Source organism: Gopherus flavomarginatus, chromosome 19, assembly GCF_025201925.1.
Source record: "Gopherus flavomarginatus isolate rGopFla2 chromosome 19, rGopFla2.mat.asm, whole genome shotgun sequence".
In the NCBI taxonomy this organism is placed as follows: domain Eukaryota; kingdom Metazoa; phylum Chordata; order Testudines; family Testudinidae; genus Gopherus; species Gopherus flavomarginatus.
In genome coordinates, this window is record NC_066635.1 from 15098716 (window position 1) to 15115508 (window position 16793).

At 43.9% G+C, this 16793-nt stretch overlaps 1 protein-coding gene across 9 annotated transcripts in view; it reads right to left on the bottom strand.

Moving 5' to 3' along the window:
• Positions 1-16793, bottom strand: part of RAP1GAP2 (RAP1 GTPase activating protein 2) — a 322912-nt gene that overhangs the window by 79523 nt on the left and 226596 nt on the right. For all 9 annotated transcript variants that reach the window (XM_050929146.1, XM_050929154.1, XM_050929149.1 and 6 more), the window contains one exon: positions 8385-8469. In XM_050929146.1, coding sequence (XP_050785103.1) covers positions 8385-8469 — 85 coding nt within the window. The remainder of the gene's footprint in view (positions 1-8384; positions 8470-16793) is intronic.

Genomic DNA, 16793 nt, shown 5'->3' on the forward strand with positions numbered 1-16793 from the left:
TGTAAAGCATCCCTTTTACTATGCCATATATTAAGGGCCCAGTTCAACACTCACTGAAATCAACAGGCTGTTTCCGCTGACTGCACTGGCGGTCAAATTGGGTCAGAAACTGTCAGTTTCAGTACTGTAAAGAATAGGGTGGAACTGAGACAGCTGCAGACTCTGAAAAACAGACCATCCTTATCCAAAACTCTGAATAACTCAGTTCAGTGCCAAAGATGGTCAGACACATTATTTCATTTTCTGGGAATATTTTAGAAGAAAATTAAGTTTTCAATGAACATCTGTACTGAAGTTTTTGAGTTTTCAACACTTTTAAAAATTGTTTTAGACAATTTAAAACGTGCTTGTTGGAAGCCAAAGAAAATGTTTGTTTTGTTCTGTTGACAAAAATCTGAAAATATTGATAAAAAGTAGGTATTTCCCACTGAAAATGTATTACATCAAAAAGTGATTATTTGGAGGGTGGCGTGGCAGGGGGGATGTGGATACTTTTCTGCCCACCAGCTGTTGTAACATTTCACAGTTAATTCTGGCTCAGTGCCCATACCTTGAACCTGCAGGGAGGTTCACACTGGCGAACCCTGTGACTCTGGAAAGCTCATTCCAGCGCTGGAGCCTTTATTTGTATAGTGTCTGGCACAATGCGGCCCTGATCCCATCCAGGCACTATCATAGTATACTTACTAAATAATAACATTAGCGTTGCCATATTTTGCTTGGTTTTAACTCAAGCTTTCCAATGGAACTTTACCAATAGGGTGACCAGATGTCCCGATATTTGGGGATTGGTCTTATTTAGGCACCTATTACCCCCCACCCCATCCTGATTTTTCACACTTGCTGTCTGGTCACCCTATTTACCAATGACAAATTATTTTAGTCCTTTTGCAGCAAAACTTCTGGAAAATTAGATTATTGCCCCCAAACAGCAAGAATTCAGTTCCTTGCCCCTTGTAAAGGAAACATTGATGGAAAAGGAGAACTAAGGACAGCTTTCAGAAACCCTGAGTATTCATCAAGATTCTTTTGTGCATGTTCTTCTTGTCTTCAGCTACTTGATTGTGTTTTTGCTCTTGAATCAGTCACACATTGAGCAGCCAGTTAGGAGCCTGCATGACAATTCTGCAGATGTATTTACTTCTGTCCAAATGAACGGTCGTGCTTGTGAAAGGTAGCGCCTAGAGACTGAAGGCTTCTCTTCACCTGCAGAACAGGGAGTGGGCAGAGCTCCCACTCAGGAACTTCCCCCATGTCACCCCAGCAAATTGCCTATCCCCTGTTCGGGGGGAGTGCGTGTAGTCTCATTGCAAAGTTACAGCTTGCCCTCTCGGCTGATGCTGTCATAGATAACGCACCTGGGGTTGAACCAGGGACCTCCAGAGTACAAGCTCAAGCTGCTACGGCGTCAACTTAAGTACCAAGCTTCTGCTGCTGGAGCTGTATAACCTCTGTGGATCGGGCACAGAAAAGGATCTGTGCCACACACTCACAGTGGGTTATACTGAGCTTGCGAAAGAAAGGGTGACTTTGGGTACAGCTACATTGCAAATCCAAAATGCGCAGCAAGTCTCAGAGCTCAGGTCACAGACTCGGGCTTGCGGCATTTGTGCTGTGGGGCTACAAATAGCAGTGTAGAGGTTCCTGCTGGGCATGGAGCCTGCTCTTTGAGATGAGATCCTCCCTTTCGCTGGGTTTCAGAGCCTGTACTCCAGCCTAAGCAGGAACTTCACACTACTACTTTTAGCCTTGTAGCATGAGCCTGAATCAGTGTCCCAGGCTCTGAGACTTGCTACCAGGGGAAGGGGGCATTCTGCAGTGTAGATTGTCCCAGGGATGGTGCTTTCGGGGATATACACACTTGTCTGCTGGGATCTAGACTGAGGCCACAAGCTGACAGACCTCTGAGCAGCCAGCAGATGGTCACTTTTGTCAATTACTCAAGTCACGTGAGATCTAAAAACTTCTCTAGGACCCTGGTTTGACGTGAAACTGTATTCTAAGAGTGTTTGAAGCCTCTGCACTTTGCTTTGAAGAACATTTGGGGGGGCGGGAAAATGATGCTAAACCCTCACACATAATCCAACATGTTAAACCATCGGTTCTCAACCAGGGGTACGTGATCCCCTGGGGTACATCAGCTCATCTAGATATTTGCCTAGTTTTACAACAGGCTACATAAAAAGTGCTGCCAAAGTCAGTACAAACTAAAATTTCATACAGACAATGACATGTTTATACACTTTTATGTACTATACACTGACATGTAAGTACTATATTTAATCAATTTATTTTATAATTATATGGTAAAATGAAGAAAGTCGGCAATTTTTCAGTAAGAGTATGCGGTGACACTTTTGTATTTCTATATCTGATTTTGTAAGCAAGTAGTTTTTAACTGAGGTGAAACTTGGGGTAAGAAAGACAAATCAGACTCCTGAAAGGGGTACAGCAGTCTGGAAAGGTTGAGAACCACTGTGTTAAACACTCTCTGATCAGGAGTAGCATGAAGCCAAACAGGAGCAAGACTGAATTCTCTCTCTCCTTTAACTAACTACCAAGCTTCACTTTCTCCTTCAGCTGCTTTAATTCTTAGCTCTCCTCTGCATTTTTCAGACTGCCGGGTGTCAATATAAAAATTACTGACTTTGCTTCATGCTCAGGGAACATAAACAAACAGATCTGTTTACAATTGGTTATAAATTTAACCAACAGAGGTCACTCTCTAGAAGTTAGCTGGGCTCTCTGCAGAGCAAAGAAACCATATATCTTCATTGTCCTGGTAGCAGCTCAGCATGTTGTTTTGATCTTCACGCCTGGTTGACCTCTTTCAGCTGAATCACTTTAGTTAAACAACAGTTTGGCAAACTGGCATGTGAATATGTTATTTTGCCACAAAAAAATAAATATCCAGGAAGAGGTTTTTAAATGGCCTTTTCTTATTTTCAAAGGGTGAAGTCTTCCCCTCTACAGAGGAAGAAATACAAAGTTTAGACACCACCAAGTCCTTAAAATGAGGCTAACGTAGAACTTACTGTAACTTTCTGCTCAGTGGTGAATGTCACTCCATGTATCTGAATGAGGACAAGTTACCATAACAATAGGAGGGATGGGTCACATGACTGTGTTTTCCATGCTGTAGCTATCCTATACAGAGCATCACTTTTTTATAGTATGTTTCACCTCCAGACTATCTTAACATTAAGTAATTTCCACAAGACCCTCACATTAGGTCAGTGTTACTACCATCCTTCTTTTTACAGACAGGGAAGCAAAAGGGTGAATTTACTTGCCCACAGCTACAGAAGGAGCCTGCATCAGAGCCAACGTTAAAACTCAGGGGTGCCTTGCTTTCCGTGTATTCAGACCATTAGACCATGCTGTCTTTTCCTGGATGTGTGGCAGATTCTCAAAAGGGCTCAGCACCCAGAATTGGGGATGGATTTCTAAAGAGCTCTGCTCCCGTGTAGGCATGCTTATTGTTTCAACTAATGGAAACGAAATAATGGGGGCTAGATTGTAGTATTTATGTTACAGCCCTGCGCAGGGATCATGCAGAGCCATCCTGCCCCCAGGAAGAGCTCCAAGGAGGTTAGGCCTTGGGCAGGCATAATCTCCCCCAGACTCTTCAGTGCCCACCACTGTACATGTACAAGTACATGCTGCGCCATCCATAACAAATGGAGCATTTTGGAGGTGTCATTAGCTTCCTAGTGCTCCCCAAATGAAAGAGATTGCTATTGGGCCTTGCATGGTTAGGGGAAGGTTTCCTGTTCGGCTCCTTCCTCCCCTCTTGCATGACCATCTCCATGTGACACTTTAGATCAGGCCCCAACCATCTTGTGTTAGAGTGAGTGGTAGGGCTCAGCGCTTGCCACTTAAGAAATTTTTGTGCCTGGTTGAGAAAAGAACTGCATAGGCACCAGTGAGCTCCCCTCACGCGCCTAATCCTCTCCCCTGTCATTCCACCAAGCTAGTGTCTTTCCATATTGTTTGGAACACCAGGATGCCTCTTCCCCTCCCCGACCCTGCTCTCATTCAAAAGGAACAAAGAGCCTCTCTGCCATTTTGTTCGACCTTCCTTGGCCAGCTGGAGCCTGGGAACCTAAATCTGTGCAAACACTCCGTTCTCCCAAACTAAATGCTGGTTACTCATTAACGGCTTGATGACACATCCAGGTCATAATTATTGATGAATGGCTTCCCTCCGCTTCCTCGGTTTTATAAAAACATATATCAACTGATTTTTTTTAAAATGGCATGTTTACAGTGCAGCTCGGTGCTAGGGATGCTATGGATGTGAACATCATTTTAATGAGCCGGGCTGCCAAAGGCAAGAGAACAAGAAGATGGTTCCATCTCTTAACTCAGTGGCCTCTGGAAAAACTAAGAGAAGCCAGATTATCCTACATCTATCTACTGTGGGGTTCTTACAGCTTCCTGTAAAGTATCTGGTGACGGCCACTGCCTGTGGCAGGATATTGGGCTAAATGAACCCTGGGTCTGATCTTTAGATTGTAAGATCTTTGGAGCAGGGATCATCTTTTGTTTTGTGTTTGTACAGCACCTAGCACAAATTGTGATCCTGGTCCATGACTGGCACTCCTAAGCACTAATGCAATACAATTAGTAAATACATAAATAATCATCCAATATGGTAATTCCTATGTCCCTAGTACCACAATCTTCCATAGAGAATGTTATTGGTACTTTCTATGTATGTATTATCTATGTACTTATATGACTCCCATTACATAGTATTCGAGCATACCACAGTCTTTAATGTAGTAATCCCCGTCACAGCCCCGCAAGGCCGGGCAGTGCAGGAACTGAGAGACAGAGAGTTTAAGTGACTTGCCAAAGGTCGCACAGGCAGTCTGTGGCAGAGCGGGGACTTGAATTCAGGTCTCCTGAGCCCTAGCTTAGTACCCTAAACACTGGAACATCTTTCTTCTCATCTTATGATCTCTAACCACTTTTCTATTGATTCATTCTCAAGACCCTGGGGAGGTGCTATTACACCCATTTCACAGTCAAGTAAATGGAGGCACCCTTCTCACCTGGATAGAATTGCTTCAATGACTGCAGTGGAGTTACACAGATATGGCACTTGTGGGGTTCAGACTGCAGAAGATCAAACGAACTTGCCAAATGCATCCCCTGCCTTGGGCCTGAATGATAATTTTCCCAGTGCCCCTCCTGGTTTAGGGCAGCTCTGCACTGCTCTTGGCTCAGGGATGTGCCACAAATGCCGCCTCCTAGCCTGCCATTTGCTTAAGGTCAAATGATAAGTCACTGGCAGAGTGAGAAACACCCACCAGAAAGCCTGACACCCAATCCTCTGCCCTAACCACTTGGCAACACCAGGGAAGTAGTGACAGACACTCACTTTCTAAAACCAACTCCAAAGAATCAACAGGCACACCTTCCCAACACTCAGCATCGAGGACAGCTGGCAAGCAATCCCTCCTTAGTATATTAAAATGCATTCATCTTGCATTCAGCGCTCTGAACAGGTTGTGTAATTAGTTTTCTTCTCGTTAACGTCTTCCAGGCAAGCAGAAGGGCTCAGCTTCAACGGAAGTGCCGGTTCTACAGGCAAGAAAGCCTGGGGATGGGGAAAAAGCCACCCACAAACAGCTGTTCCCTTGAGCTACATGCAGCTGACCTAGTTAGCACCTCTCTGCCCTCATGATAGACATAGCAAGCTTGCCTTAAAACAATCTTAAGTTGATCACATGATCCCCGCCTTAATATGATGAGAGCAGGGAGAAATCTGGGGCGGGGGGGAATTGCATGGCAAAAATGTGCCAATACCTCCAGAATTCATTTCCCTGTGGCTACTGAGACTCTCAATTCTCTCCTCATTGATAATTAGTTATTCTTTTACAGCACCCAAGTGGGCCCCTGCTTGCAATCTAGTCTGAGACAAGATGGAACAAAGGGACAATAAAATAAGTAGAAGTGGGAATGTCGCAGGAGGATGAGGGTGGGGAGATAACAATCAATACACAGTGAGGGCACGCACCTAACTCACAGGAGGCAGTGTTGCCTAGTGGACAGAACACTAGACTGCTACTCAGGAAACCTGGGGTCAATTCCTGGCTCCTCCACTGCCTTGCTGGGTTACCTTGGGCAAGTCACTTCACAGCAGTTTCCCAATCTGTAAAATGAGGAATGTCAACATCCTTTCTAAAGCACTTTGACACCTATGGATGAAAAGTGCTATATAAGAGCTAGGTCTGATTATTATTTTAACCCTATTGAAATCAATGTCAGAATTCCCTGCAGAGCTATAGGATCCTGCTCCAAAGGACAGCACAGCATCCTCAAAATATAGAGAATTGCATAGATATGTAGATGCATACATCTAAATAATATGGATGCACAAAATGTTTTCTTATGGGCAGGCAAAATGGGTCTGAAGAAGTGGTGTGATTGAGGAGAATATACTATGAGCCAGATCCAATGGAATTACACTGCTGTAAAGCAGCAGTGAGATGGGAATCTGACCATCTGTGTCTCTTTCTTCTGCCAAACTCAGGCTACAAGTGGTATTGCCTGAACCTTAATTATCACTACGTTACCAAAAAAAAGAACACATTGTTCTGGAAACAGTGCAAAACAGCTAATACAAAACTGTGCGTGGCCCTGACAATATTACACTGATCACTGCAACGTAAAGAACACCATTTAGAGCTTGCCTGGCAGGCGCTCTCATTGAAAATCGTGTTAAACCCTCTCACGAGGATTAGCCTGCAAGGGCTGAGAGTTACTCCACAGATCCTTCTGGGACAAATGGGATCCTATGGGAAGGCAGGTCTTCTCTTTATTTATACATCAGGGCTCATTCCTGTTATGAATATATCAAAACAAAGCAGGAGAGAAGGGCAAATTCTAGCTGAACCCAGCTGTGCTATGCAAAAGCAATGAATAATTTCTTTTTTTGTTTGTTTGAGGGGCTGTGGGGAAGGGGAAATTGTCAAATATTATCATCCTTTCATTTCAGGTCATCTTACAACCTAGAATTTCCAGGAAATGGCCCTTTTCACATAAAAAAAACATGCAAAACTCTGGAGCTTTGGAATTTGGGGATGCACACTGATTTGCCAAAAAAGCTCAATGCAAAATCTCAAAAGGCTATGGTCAAATTATCAGCTGCTGTTAACAGATACAGCTCCACTGACAAACATTTAGTTTGACAAACATTTACAAACAACAAAGATTTGGCCCATTGTCATCGGGGGGGGGGTTGTTGTTGTTTTTATTTGGGGACTGGGGGAGGGGGTACAAAAGGAAATGCCTTTTTTAGAGAGAGCGAAACTTCAAAACACAATAGCATTGGAGGGTTTTTAAACACAGGAATTGACCATTTTGACAATTTAAAACCAAAGTGCATAAGCCTCCATTTTCAAGGGCTTTGCATTTCATAAAATAATAATGCTTAGCTCTTACATAGCACTCAACCCTTTCAAAGCATTAGCAAATTATTCCTTGGGACATCCCTGTGAGCTAGGAGTGTGTTCACGTGCAAGCAGACATACACCTTGCTGATTGAATTCAATGGGCGTTGAGTTAGGGCAGGCCATGTTTCCATTTCCACTAACTGATGCTGGATGGTGGTGGTTGGAGGGTGTCCAGACAGGCACTGACTCTCTTTCCACCCCTCCCCATTCCTTTTTGGCAACATCCGCAGGGGTTATAAGAAGGAGCCTGGCCTGCATTCCCCAGCCTCTACAAAGGAGAATGGGAGAGAGTCCACTTCTGCCCTAGCTCCTTTCGAGGACTAAAATCTAGCCCTTCGAAAATAAGCTCCTTAGGGCATGGGCTGCATCTCCTATGTACAGCACCGGGCACACAAATCATAAATAAAAATGGCCACTTTGGCAGCAGACCCCCAGGTTATAACAAGACAGGAACAATTTTTAAGACAAAGGATTGGATGCTTCTTTACCCTGCAGCATGTGCAGTCACTCAGGCAGAGTGGGCCCAGAGTGCCACCACTCTTCTGATTTAGTATCATTTGACAGCTGCTTTGCACTGGTGTCAATGACTGCCTGAGGCATAGGACAATGTAGCCCATAGACTTTTGCAGCCACACTCCACTCTAGCTGATGGCAGCAGAACAATCTTCCGGCTCCACTCCAGAATCCACTCAGGAACACCTGAGACACACAGCTGCTATTTTTAAACATTGATATTAACTAGCTTCAGTTTCAAAACAATCACTTTAAGCCGGGCCGTGTATGTACCATACAATTCTTTTCACCAGTCCGCTAAGAGATATTGCACCCACACTACGGGATGCAGCATGCACTTTGTAAAGCAGAACAAGAATAAAATGTAAAGAACGCAATCCGTAGCATATAATGTACGTAACCTACCTTCATGGTTGCTGGGGCAGTGAGTGGAGGGGATAAAGGCCGATCTGGAATAGTCACATCTGCGTTGTTTAACAGCTCCTGTTTCCTGCAAAAGAAGAGGATCCATCTCAACACTTTTCCTAATTATCCAGCCTTCGAAGAAAGAAGTACAGTCCAGAGAGGAGAAAATTAGGCCCCTCTGATTTTTTTCAATTCTGTAAACTTTTAAGTTAAGGTTTGTTTTTAAATATAAATATCTAACCTGTGACAAAAACATTTTATAAAAAATCTTGTAGCTTGGAAAGATTCTGACCCAAGTCAATTATAAATGCCTCACTGTACCATAATGTGGGCTACTCTCTTTGGGAATCCAACTAAAGGGTATCAAAATAGAGCCCGTAACTAGTGTGTGCTGCAGGTAAATTTCATTTCAGGTGATTTACACTGCTGGGATGACCAAGAGTTAGATAAACAGACTTATGTTTCTATGACAACACCATTGCGACAACTTTTTTCTCCATCTGGCATTATCTGTTGACTGAGCAGTGTTTGTTCATCTCTCTCTCTTGACAACACGAACATTATGCACAGTGGAACAGATTTTGATTTTAGTCGCACTGGAGTAAATCCGAGTAGCTCCACCAAATACTTTTAGCACAGATCAGTGTCATGTATCAGTGTGGTCCAGTGTGTTTAGCATACAAAGAAAGCCACATTCAGAGGAGTGATCATTATTAAAAAGTCAACATTTATCCACAGTGGAAATGGAAATAACTGTAGCACAGGATGTAGTAACACATTGTTGATCACTGTAGGTGGTCAGTGAATAACTTGAGTTGCAATATGTCTTTTTTCCTTGGGGGTAGCACCTGGTGCAAGCTCTCCACTGGGGCTCCTTGGTGCAGACAGTGCCTATTCTGCTTTAAATAAAGGACTTAGCGATCTTTACCTGCAACTGAAGACCGGGTCTCCACGCACCTGGACGTGTCATTGTCACTCCCTCAGTTTCAGAGGTTTCCACTGGAAACTCCCAGTGTGCAATGGATGTGGGTTGCTATTTTCAAACGGGAGTACCTAAATCCGTATCTATTTACCTATATAAAAGAGGAGTATTTTAAAGGTGTTGAGCACTCACAATGTGGGTTAGCCATGATACATTAATGGGAATGGACAATCAAACCACTTTTATTTAGATGTCTAGCTTGAGGGACCCAAGTTTGATTATTTTAGCACAAGGGGAGATTTTCTAAGGCACAAATACCAGCTAGGCACCTAATGCCCACTGATGGTCAATAGAAACCTACCTGCCATTTGTGCCTTTGAAATTCTCTCCCATAGTCTTAAACCTAACGTGGATCCAGATCTGTACTGGGGGCCTGATTTTCCACTCCTTTCTCTGATTTGGCACCAGTGTGAGTCCCTTCAATTGTGTAAAACTGGCATAAGAGAGCAGAGAACTAAGCCCAGCAGCTTCTTGGCCAAGTTCTAGTATTTTTGCCCACATAGTCTTGAATGAGTTCATCATGACCAGTGCTATGGCAACGAATGCTAAATGAAATGAGTGAAAGAGCACTCTAAAGAAATTAGCTCAAAGGCAGTTAATGGACCAGGGCAGAGGTAGTCAACAGGCCAAATCCGGACCACCAGATGTTTTTGAACGGACCCCAAAATCTTTTTATTTATTATCATTATTGTGGTGTGAAAAATGTTTCTCTGCAGGTTGGACCTTGACTATATCTTGACCAAGAAATTTGTACCTTGACAAAAAGTTATTGACTACCCCTGGAATAGAGTTTGCAAGTTAAATAGAGTGATAGCAACAACTACCACCTTGAGAAGAGAGAGAAATTGAGTCTGCCAATTCATCGATAAGAGAAATTACGATGACACAATTCTGTAAGGGAAGTCTTGTCAGAGTCTTTAATCCAGTCCTGCATCTCTGCTAATGCTGGTTGAAAAATTTTCAATGGAACAGTTTTCTGTGGAAATACACTGATTCCTTGGATCTGAAATGCGTAGCAGGCATGTGTCCATTTCAATGACATTTCTGACTGATTGGAGGTTTCCAAATGATTGGAGAAGTGTTTTGATGTTTCCAAATCAGAATATTCCCTTTCATGGAAAATTCCAAAGTTTGACGGTTCATTCCAAAATAGAATGAAACAAAATTTAGAAAACTTGGAATTTCCCACAGGGCAGAAATTCCAGTTTCATTCAGCTCGAACCTTTACTGTTCTCAGGGAACAGAATCTATAAAACTAATTCAGATCGCCACCTTCCTTCAGCCCCCCCACCAGTTATCCACAAGTAGCTTTTTATTTTTAACAATATCCTCATCATTCAGAGAGTTATCAGGCAAAGGGGTAAGACAGGAAGGGTGGTCCTGTGACTAAAACTCAAGGATCCAGGACACCTGGGTTTAATTCCTGGCTCTGCCACAAATGTTATGTGAGGCATCCAGTCCAGGCCTTGATGCCCCAGCTGTAAGTGGGGATAATAATTTTTCTCTGTTTCACAGTGCGGTTATGAATGTTTGCCAGTGGGAAGAAAGGGAGCATAGAAGTACATAGAAAGGTTTTATGGAAACATATTTCAGCCTATGGGTGGTTCTTACGGGTTACTCACTGCTTCGGATATTTGCAGTTTGTATGGTTATTGGTAGCCTGCGATCAGAGATATAGCTGATCTTTATTTAACGTTGCTACCTTGAACAACAAGAGCAGTGAAGCCACAGCTTCATGGACTGCACAAGCTCGCCTGGGACCCTGGGTACACACTCCAGCAACTAGCCTGTGCTGCCACAGCGTCATGTGTATTGTTATTGGAGCGAGCGCACGTTTACACCTGTTGCAGTCACCCCTCTGGCTGCAGTGTAGTCACATGAGGCTGGTTGTGGTGCCTAGCCAAATGACTCCAAAATCAACAGAAAGCTGGCCAGGGAACACTGACAGAGTGAAAAGTCACATGAAAACAGTTGCTCACAAGTCTCTCCTGTGGGTTAAATTCACCGCTGTGCAAAGAACCTGCCCTAGCCTATGCCTCACTCCAGACCCACTTATTACCACAAAGCAGGACTCCACCCTGTAAGAACAGTTTCGGATAAAAATTCCCTTGTACCTATATTTTCAGAGAGCAAATAAAAGGGCTAGCAAATACCGAAAGGAAAACTATCCTTACAGAATATTTTTGTAGTTAAGGCACCGGGGCTGGGACACAGATCTGAGTTCAGTTCTCATCTTTGCCACAGACTTCCCAGGTGAGCTTGAGAAATCACTTAATCTCAGTGCAGCTCAGTTTGCCGTTCTATAAAATGGGCTCACTAGCACTTCTTTCCTCTCCTCTACCCTGAACTCGAGTCTATCTTGCCTGTTTAAACTGCCAGCTTTTAGGAAGAAGGATTGTCTCTCTATGTGTTTGTACAGCACCTGACACAAGGGGGCTCCAATAGAGGCTGGAGCTTCTGGGAGTTACTCTAACAAAAATACTTAATAATAACTACTCTCGAAACAAACTTGTGGGTTTTATTTGAAGTAACATTTGCTAATCTTTATCACCCGCTGTATTCACACAGCTCTGACCTTCAGCTACATGGATATTTAATACCATCAGCCATTGAAAGGAAGGATGGTCCAGTGGATAAGGTGCTAGCCTAAAGACTTGAGAGACCTGGATTCAGTTCCTTGCTCCACTGTAGATCCCTGTGTGACACTGAGCAAGTCACTTCAGCTACTCCTATACGGCAAAAAAACCCTGCAGCAGTGAGTCTCAAGGCCTGGGACAACTGGGCTCGCAGGGCCATGCCATGGAGCTCAAAATATCAGTGCAGATCACTCCCCTCGCCAGGTTTCAGAATGTAGGCATTCCAAACTGGAATGCCTACACTGTGATTTTTAGCCCCGTGCCGGAACGCCGCAAGCCAAAACTGGTTGAGCTGGGCTCTGAGACTCGTTGCCACAGAAGTCTTTTTGCAGTGCAAATGTACTCTTAATGTCTCCGTGCCTCTGTTCCCCATCTGTGTAACTGAAATAATAGCACTTCCTGACCTCATAGGGATGTTGTGAGGCTACATTCATTGAAGAAAGTGAGGCACCCTGATACTGCAATAGCGAGTCTATATAGATATAAGATACAACACTTCAAATAATATTTGTAGGGGGGAAGCAGCTGTATTAAGAAACTCTTCCCCAGGGAAACAAAACCATGACAGACATTCTATGTTTTTAAGATACACATTGAGAAATCTACAGTAGATTACTTGCTAAAAGTACTCTGTGTCTCTCTTTTTAAAAAAAACAACAACTTTCTAGTTAGACAATTATATGTCATATACAGCGGTAGTGCCAGATGTAACTCTGGGGAGCCAGAAAAACTGAGATTTAATTCCGTTTACTTTCATCCCTGCCAGGTTAGTCCCACAGTAACTAGGCCAAAATGTCCAACTGTTTATTTTGCAATAACAAGCCCTTAGTTTCTATGGTAACCTGCCATAAGATGGCAAAGCGCAATAATATGAAACTGAATGATACACCGTGACAGATGCATCTAATGAGAGATTCGGGGGAAATCTGGGTAACAGGTTCTCCTGGGATATAAACATTCAGTTACGTTAATTTCCAAAACTTTGAAAGGTTTCTATAACAGGACTGGTGCCCTTCAGGGAGCCTTCACATCAGAAAAAGCCACAATTCAGCTATATATAGATATAGACATCTGTAAAGTGACTTTTTGTACAGCTGTATACACAAATACACCCCATTCTGTTAAAAGATTTTTGGAGATTATCTAAACCTTTCTCCCAATAAAAGAAAACAGGGCTTGATCCAAAGCCCATGTGAGTCAGTGGATGACACCTATTGACATCAATGGGCTTAGGATGAGGCCCACAATAACAACACACTCTGTTTTTAGAATGGGATGTTATGTAGGGAAAGGATAAAAAGAAGCAGTGACTGTGAAGCAGCAGTTCTGCAGTCCCACGAAATGAGGCACTGAATCTCATTCCTTGGTTCAGAAGACTGCACACGTTGGAGAAGTAGCTGTTTAAGGGATGGGAGGGAAGATACCAGCTGGTCTAGCTCTTGAAACTAATTTATAAGAAGCATCAACAATGGCTGTGAAGTGGCCAACCTGTGGTATATTATACAAAGTAAGGGTGGATGGGAAGCCCATTGGAATCAAAGGAAAAACTTCCATTGACTTGATGGGCTTTACATCCGGCCCTGATTAAGAAGGTAGATTGAATAAGCCTATGCCCCATTTTTCATAGGGGACAGTCAATGGAAGTGAAAGGCAACACATTTAAAAACTGATATAAACACTTTCAACACATAACTAACCCATGGAACTCACTGCCACTAGATATTACTGAGACCAAGAGCTTAGTACAGTGTTTCTCAAACTGGGATCACCACTTGTGTAGGGAAAGCCCCTGGCGGACCGGGCCAGTTTGTTTACCTGCCCCACCCACAGGTCCAGCTGATCGCGGCTCCCACTGGCCGCAGTTCGCCACTGCAGGCCAATGGGAGCTGCTGGAAGTGGCCAGTATGTCCCTCAGCCCGTGCCACTTCCAGTAGCCCCCGTTGGCCCAGAGCAGTGAACCACGGCCAGTGGGAGCCATGATCAGCTGGACTTGCGGACAGGGCAAGTAAAAAACCGGCCCAGCCCAACAGGGGCTTTCCCTACAAAAGCAGCAACCCCAGTTTGAGAGACACTCTTACTAGGATTCAAAAAAAGGATTAGACAGTTATATGATTAATTAGAACATCCACCATTATCTAGGTAAGATAGAAAAAAGTATAAGGACTATAAACGTTCATGCTTCAGAGCATAAACCAACCTGAAACTACCTAGGATAAGAAAATTAATCTTGCCCTACTGGCAGTTTATCCCAAAGTTATTCACTATGGTGTTTTTTTTTAACTTTCTCCAGAGCATCAGCTGCTTAGCCATGGTCAAATACATGATAATGGGCTAGTCTTATCCAGCATGGCAATTCCTATTTTCTTCAGCAGTTAGCTTAGAGCAGCAGGTGGAATAACAGTATAGGTGGGAGTAGGGTTGCCAGTTTTGGTTGGAGGTATTCTTGGAGATTTCATCACATGACATAATCTTTAATTCAAGATTAATCCTTAAATCCTGGAGGGCTGGCAACCCTAGGTGGGAGGAGGCAGAATGGGGACTGGAACCTGCAACCCCATGAACAGCATTTACAGATAGACCAGTCCCACTGACAGGGCCGCCCGTGGGTAGGGGCGGGAGGGCAAGTGGGGCAATTTGCCCCAGACCTTGGCCAAGAATCCCTTTCCTGGCTAGAGGCGGCGTTCTGGGTCTTCGGCGGCAGGAGGCCCTTCAGTGCTGCTGAAGACGCGAAATGAGTGAGGACCCGATGACGACGGCACAGAGTGCCACCCGGTGAGTACAAGTGCCGCTCCCCCGCTTTGCCCCAGGAATCCTCTGGGCGACCCTGCCCACTGACTCCCATTGGAGCTGTGAGAGTTCGTCCTCTCGGAAAAACAAGCCTCAACTTTGCCACCAAACAGCTGTGGCACCCAAAATTAGCAGGCACTTTAGAAAATTTGGAACAAAGGCCTCATCCTCAGCTGATGTAAATCAGAACAACTCCACTGGCTTCCAGGGAGCAATATAGATTTACACCAGCTGAGAATCAGGCCCAGGATTTTTATAGCAGTGCCCAAATTCCACCCACAAAAGTGCCAGCCGTGACAACCCGAGCAAACTAACACTTCTGGTCTTGTAACAGCAAGTGACTCCCGTGGTGACTTGCCTCGCATCTTATTGACACCAGTTAGGAATTGTCAGGCCTGGAGATGTCCTGTGATGTCTGTGCAGATAACACTTCCTAATGGTGAAAATTGAATCAGCACCAAGAAGTAGAGGGAAAAAAAATCATGTCCGTTATTTTTTTCTCCTCCATCCCCAGAAAAGATACAAAGTATTAAAAGTTCCTGCAGCCTTTTGGATCTAAAATATATAAAAGGCCTCATGTTCCTGCTATTTGCAAATTGTTGCAAATCCTAGAAAACCTACCTAAATGCAGGAACACAGCAGTCCATGGTCCATCTCAGGCCTGGGGTAACAGGCTCCTTTTTCCTCGGAGTTTATGCCAGAGGTATATGCAGATGTACCTGAGCTAGCTTTGATCGGGCTAGCTTACTAAAAATAGCAGCATGTTATTGTGGCTAGCCGAAGCCGCCCTGCTATTTTTAGTAAGTTAGCGCTACCAAAGACAGCATAGATACATTTCACGGAGCTGGAAATTCTACCTCCCAACTGCAGTGTTGCTGCAGCCTGACCATGGGTGGCCAAAGTTTTTATTGGTATAAACGGGCAAAATTCCATCCAAGACAATGGAGCTGTGCTTGTTCACCGCAGCAGAGAATTTGGTTCAGGGATCAGAATGCTGTTTGGCTGTTAGGTGGTCACTTTATGGTGTTCCTGCTCCTTACACATTCCTGCATACACTGTCAACGCAGGTAAGTGCCAGACAGAATCCGGACCTATAGGGAAGTCCCATTACAATTGCTGGCAAAAATCCTATCGACTTCAGCAGGACCAGGATTTCACCCCGATATCTGCAACTTTGCTATCTTAAAAGAACTGCTGTGAATAAGCCAATCTAATGCAACATAGTTCCAAGCCAGATACTGCTTAGTAGATTCTCGTATTAGGCAAGAAATATGCACTAGCAGAATATCAGACTATGCATTACAATGTACTGTGGACATGATCTATTACAAACCAGAGCAAGAATAGAGCTTCCTTCACAGTAATCACTCGTGTGTCAAAATAACAGGAAAACACCAAATCCAGTGACTGTAATGCCCCTAAATTTGGTCATAATGGGTGAGGATTTTTCTCTCTTCTTCCAGTAGAGCTAACCTGGCATTGTTGGCTCTATTTCTATTAACACTTTATTTTTCTTCATAAGGCCCAGGAGAACATGCATCATGGTGTGATCTGCACTTTTTTGCCTTTGCCCCAGTGTTGAGTGAAACTGACATAACTTAAAGGATTTATCCCAATCTCTAACGCTGTGAGGCCTAAATCATTTTGCTAAGACGGTGGCGAGAAAGCTTAACTTCAAAACATTCATTAGAAGATGGACCCCCATGGCTCTCTAAGCCAGCTCTTGTGCGGCTGTAAATCAACACAGCTCCCCCAAAGTCACTGAAATGCTACGCACTGTACACTGAGGTCAACGGAGCTATAGTGATGGACTTCTGTGAGGTTCGGGCCTGCTGTCTCTGCATCAGATTTTCACTGCATTCCTTTAGTAGCTGCTTGTACCGGTACAAAACACAAATGTAGAACAGGTTCTCCTTGTTCTAGCCATTTCTCACTCCAGATGGCAAACTGTCTCTGTACATAAGGCAGGCTTTTCAGTACTGTAGAAAAAAGGATATTCCAAGC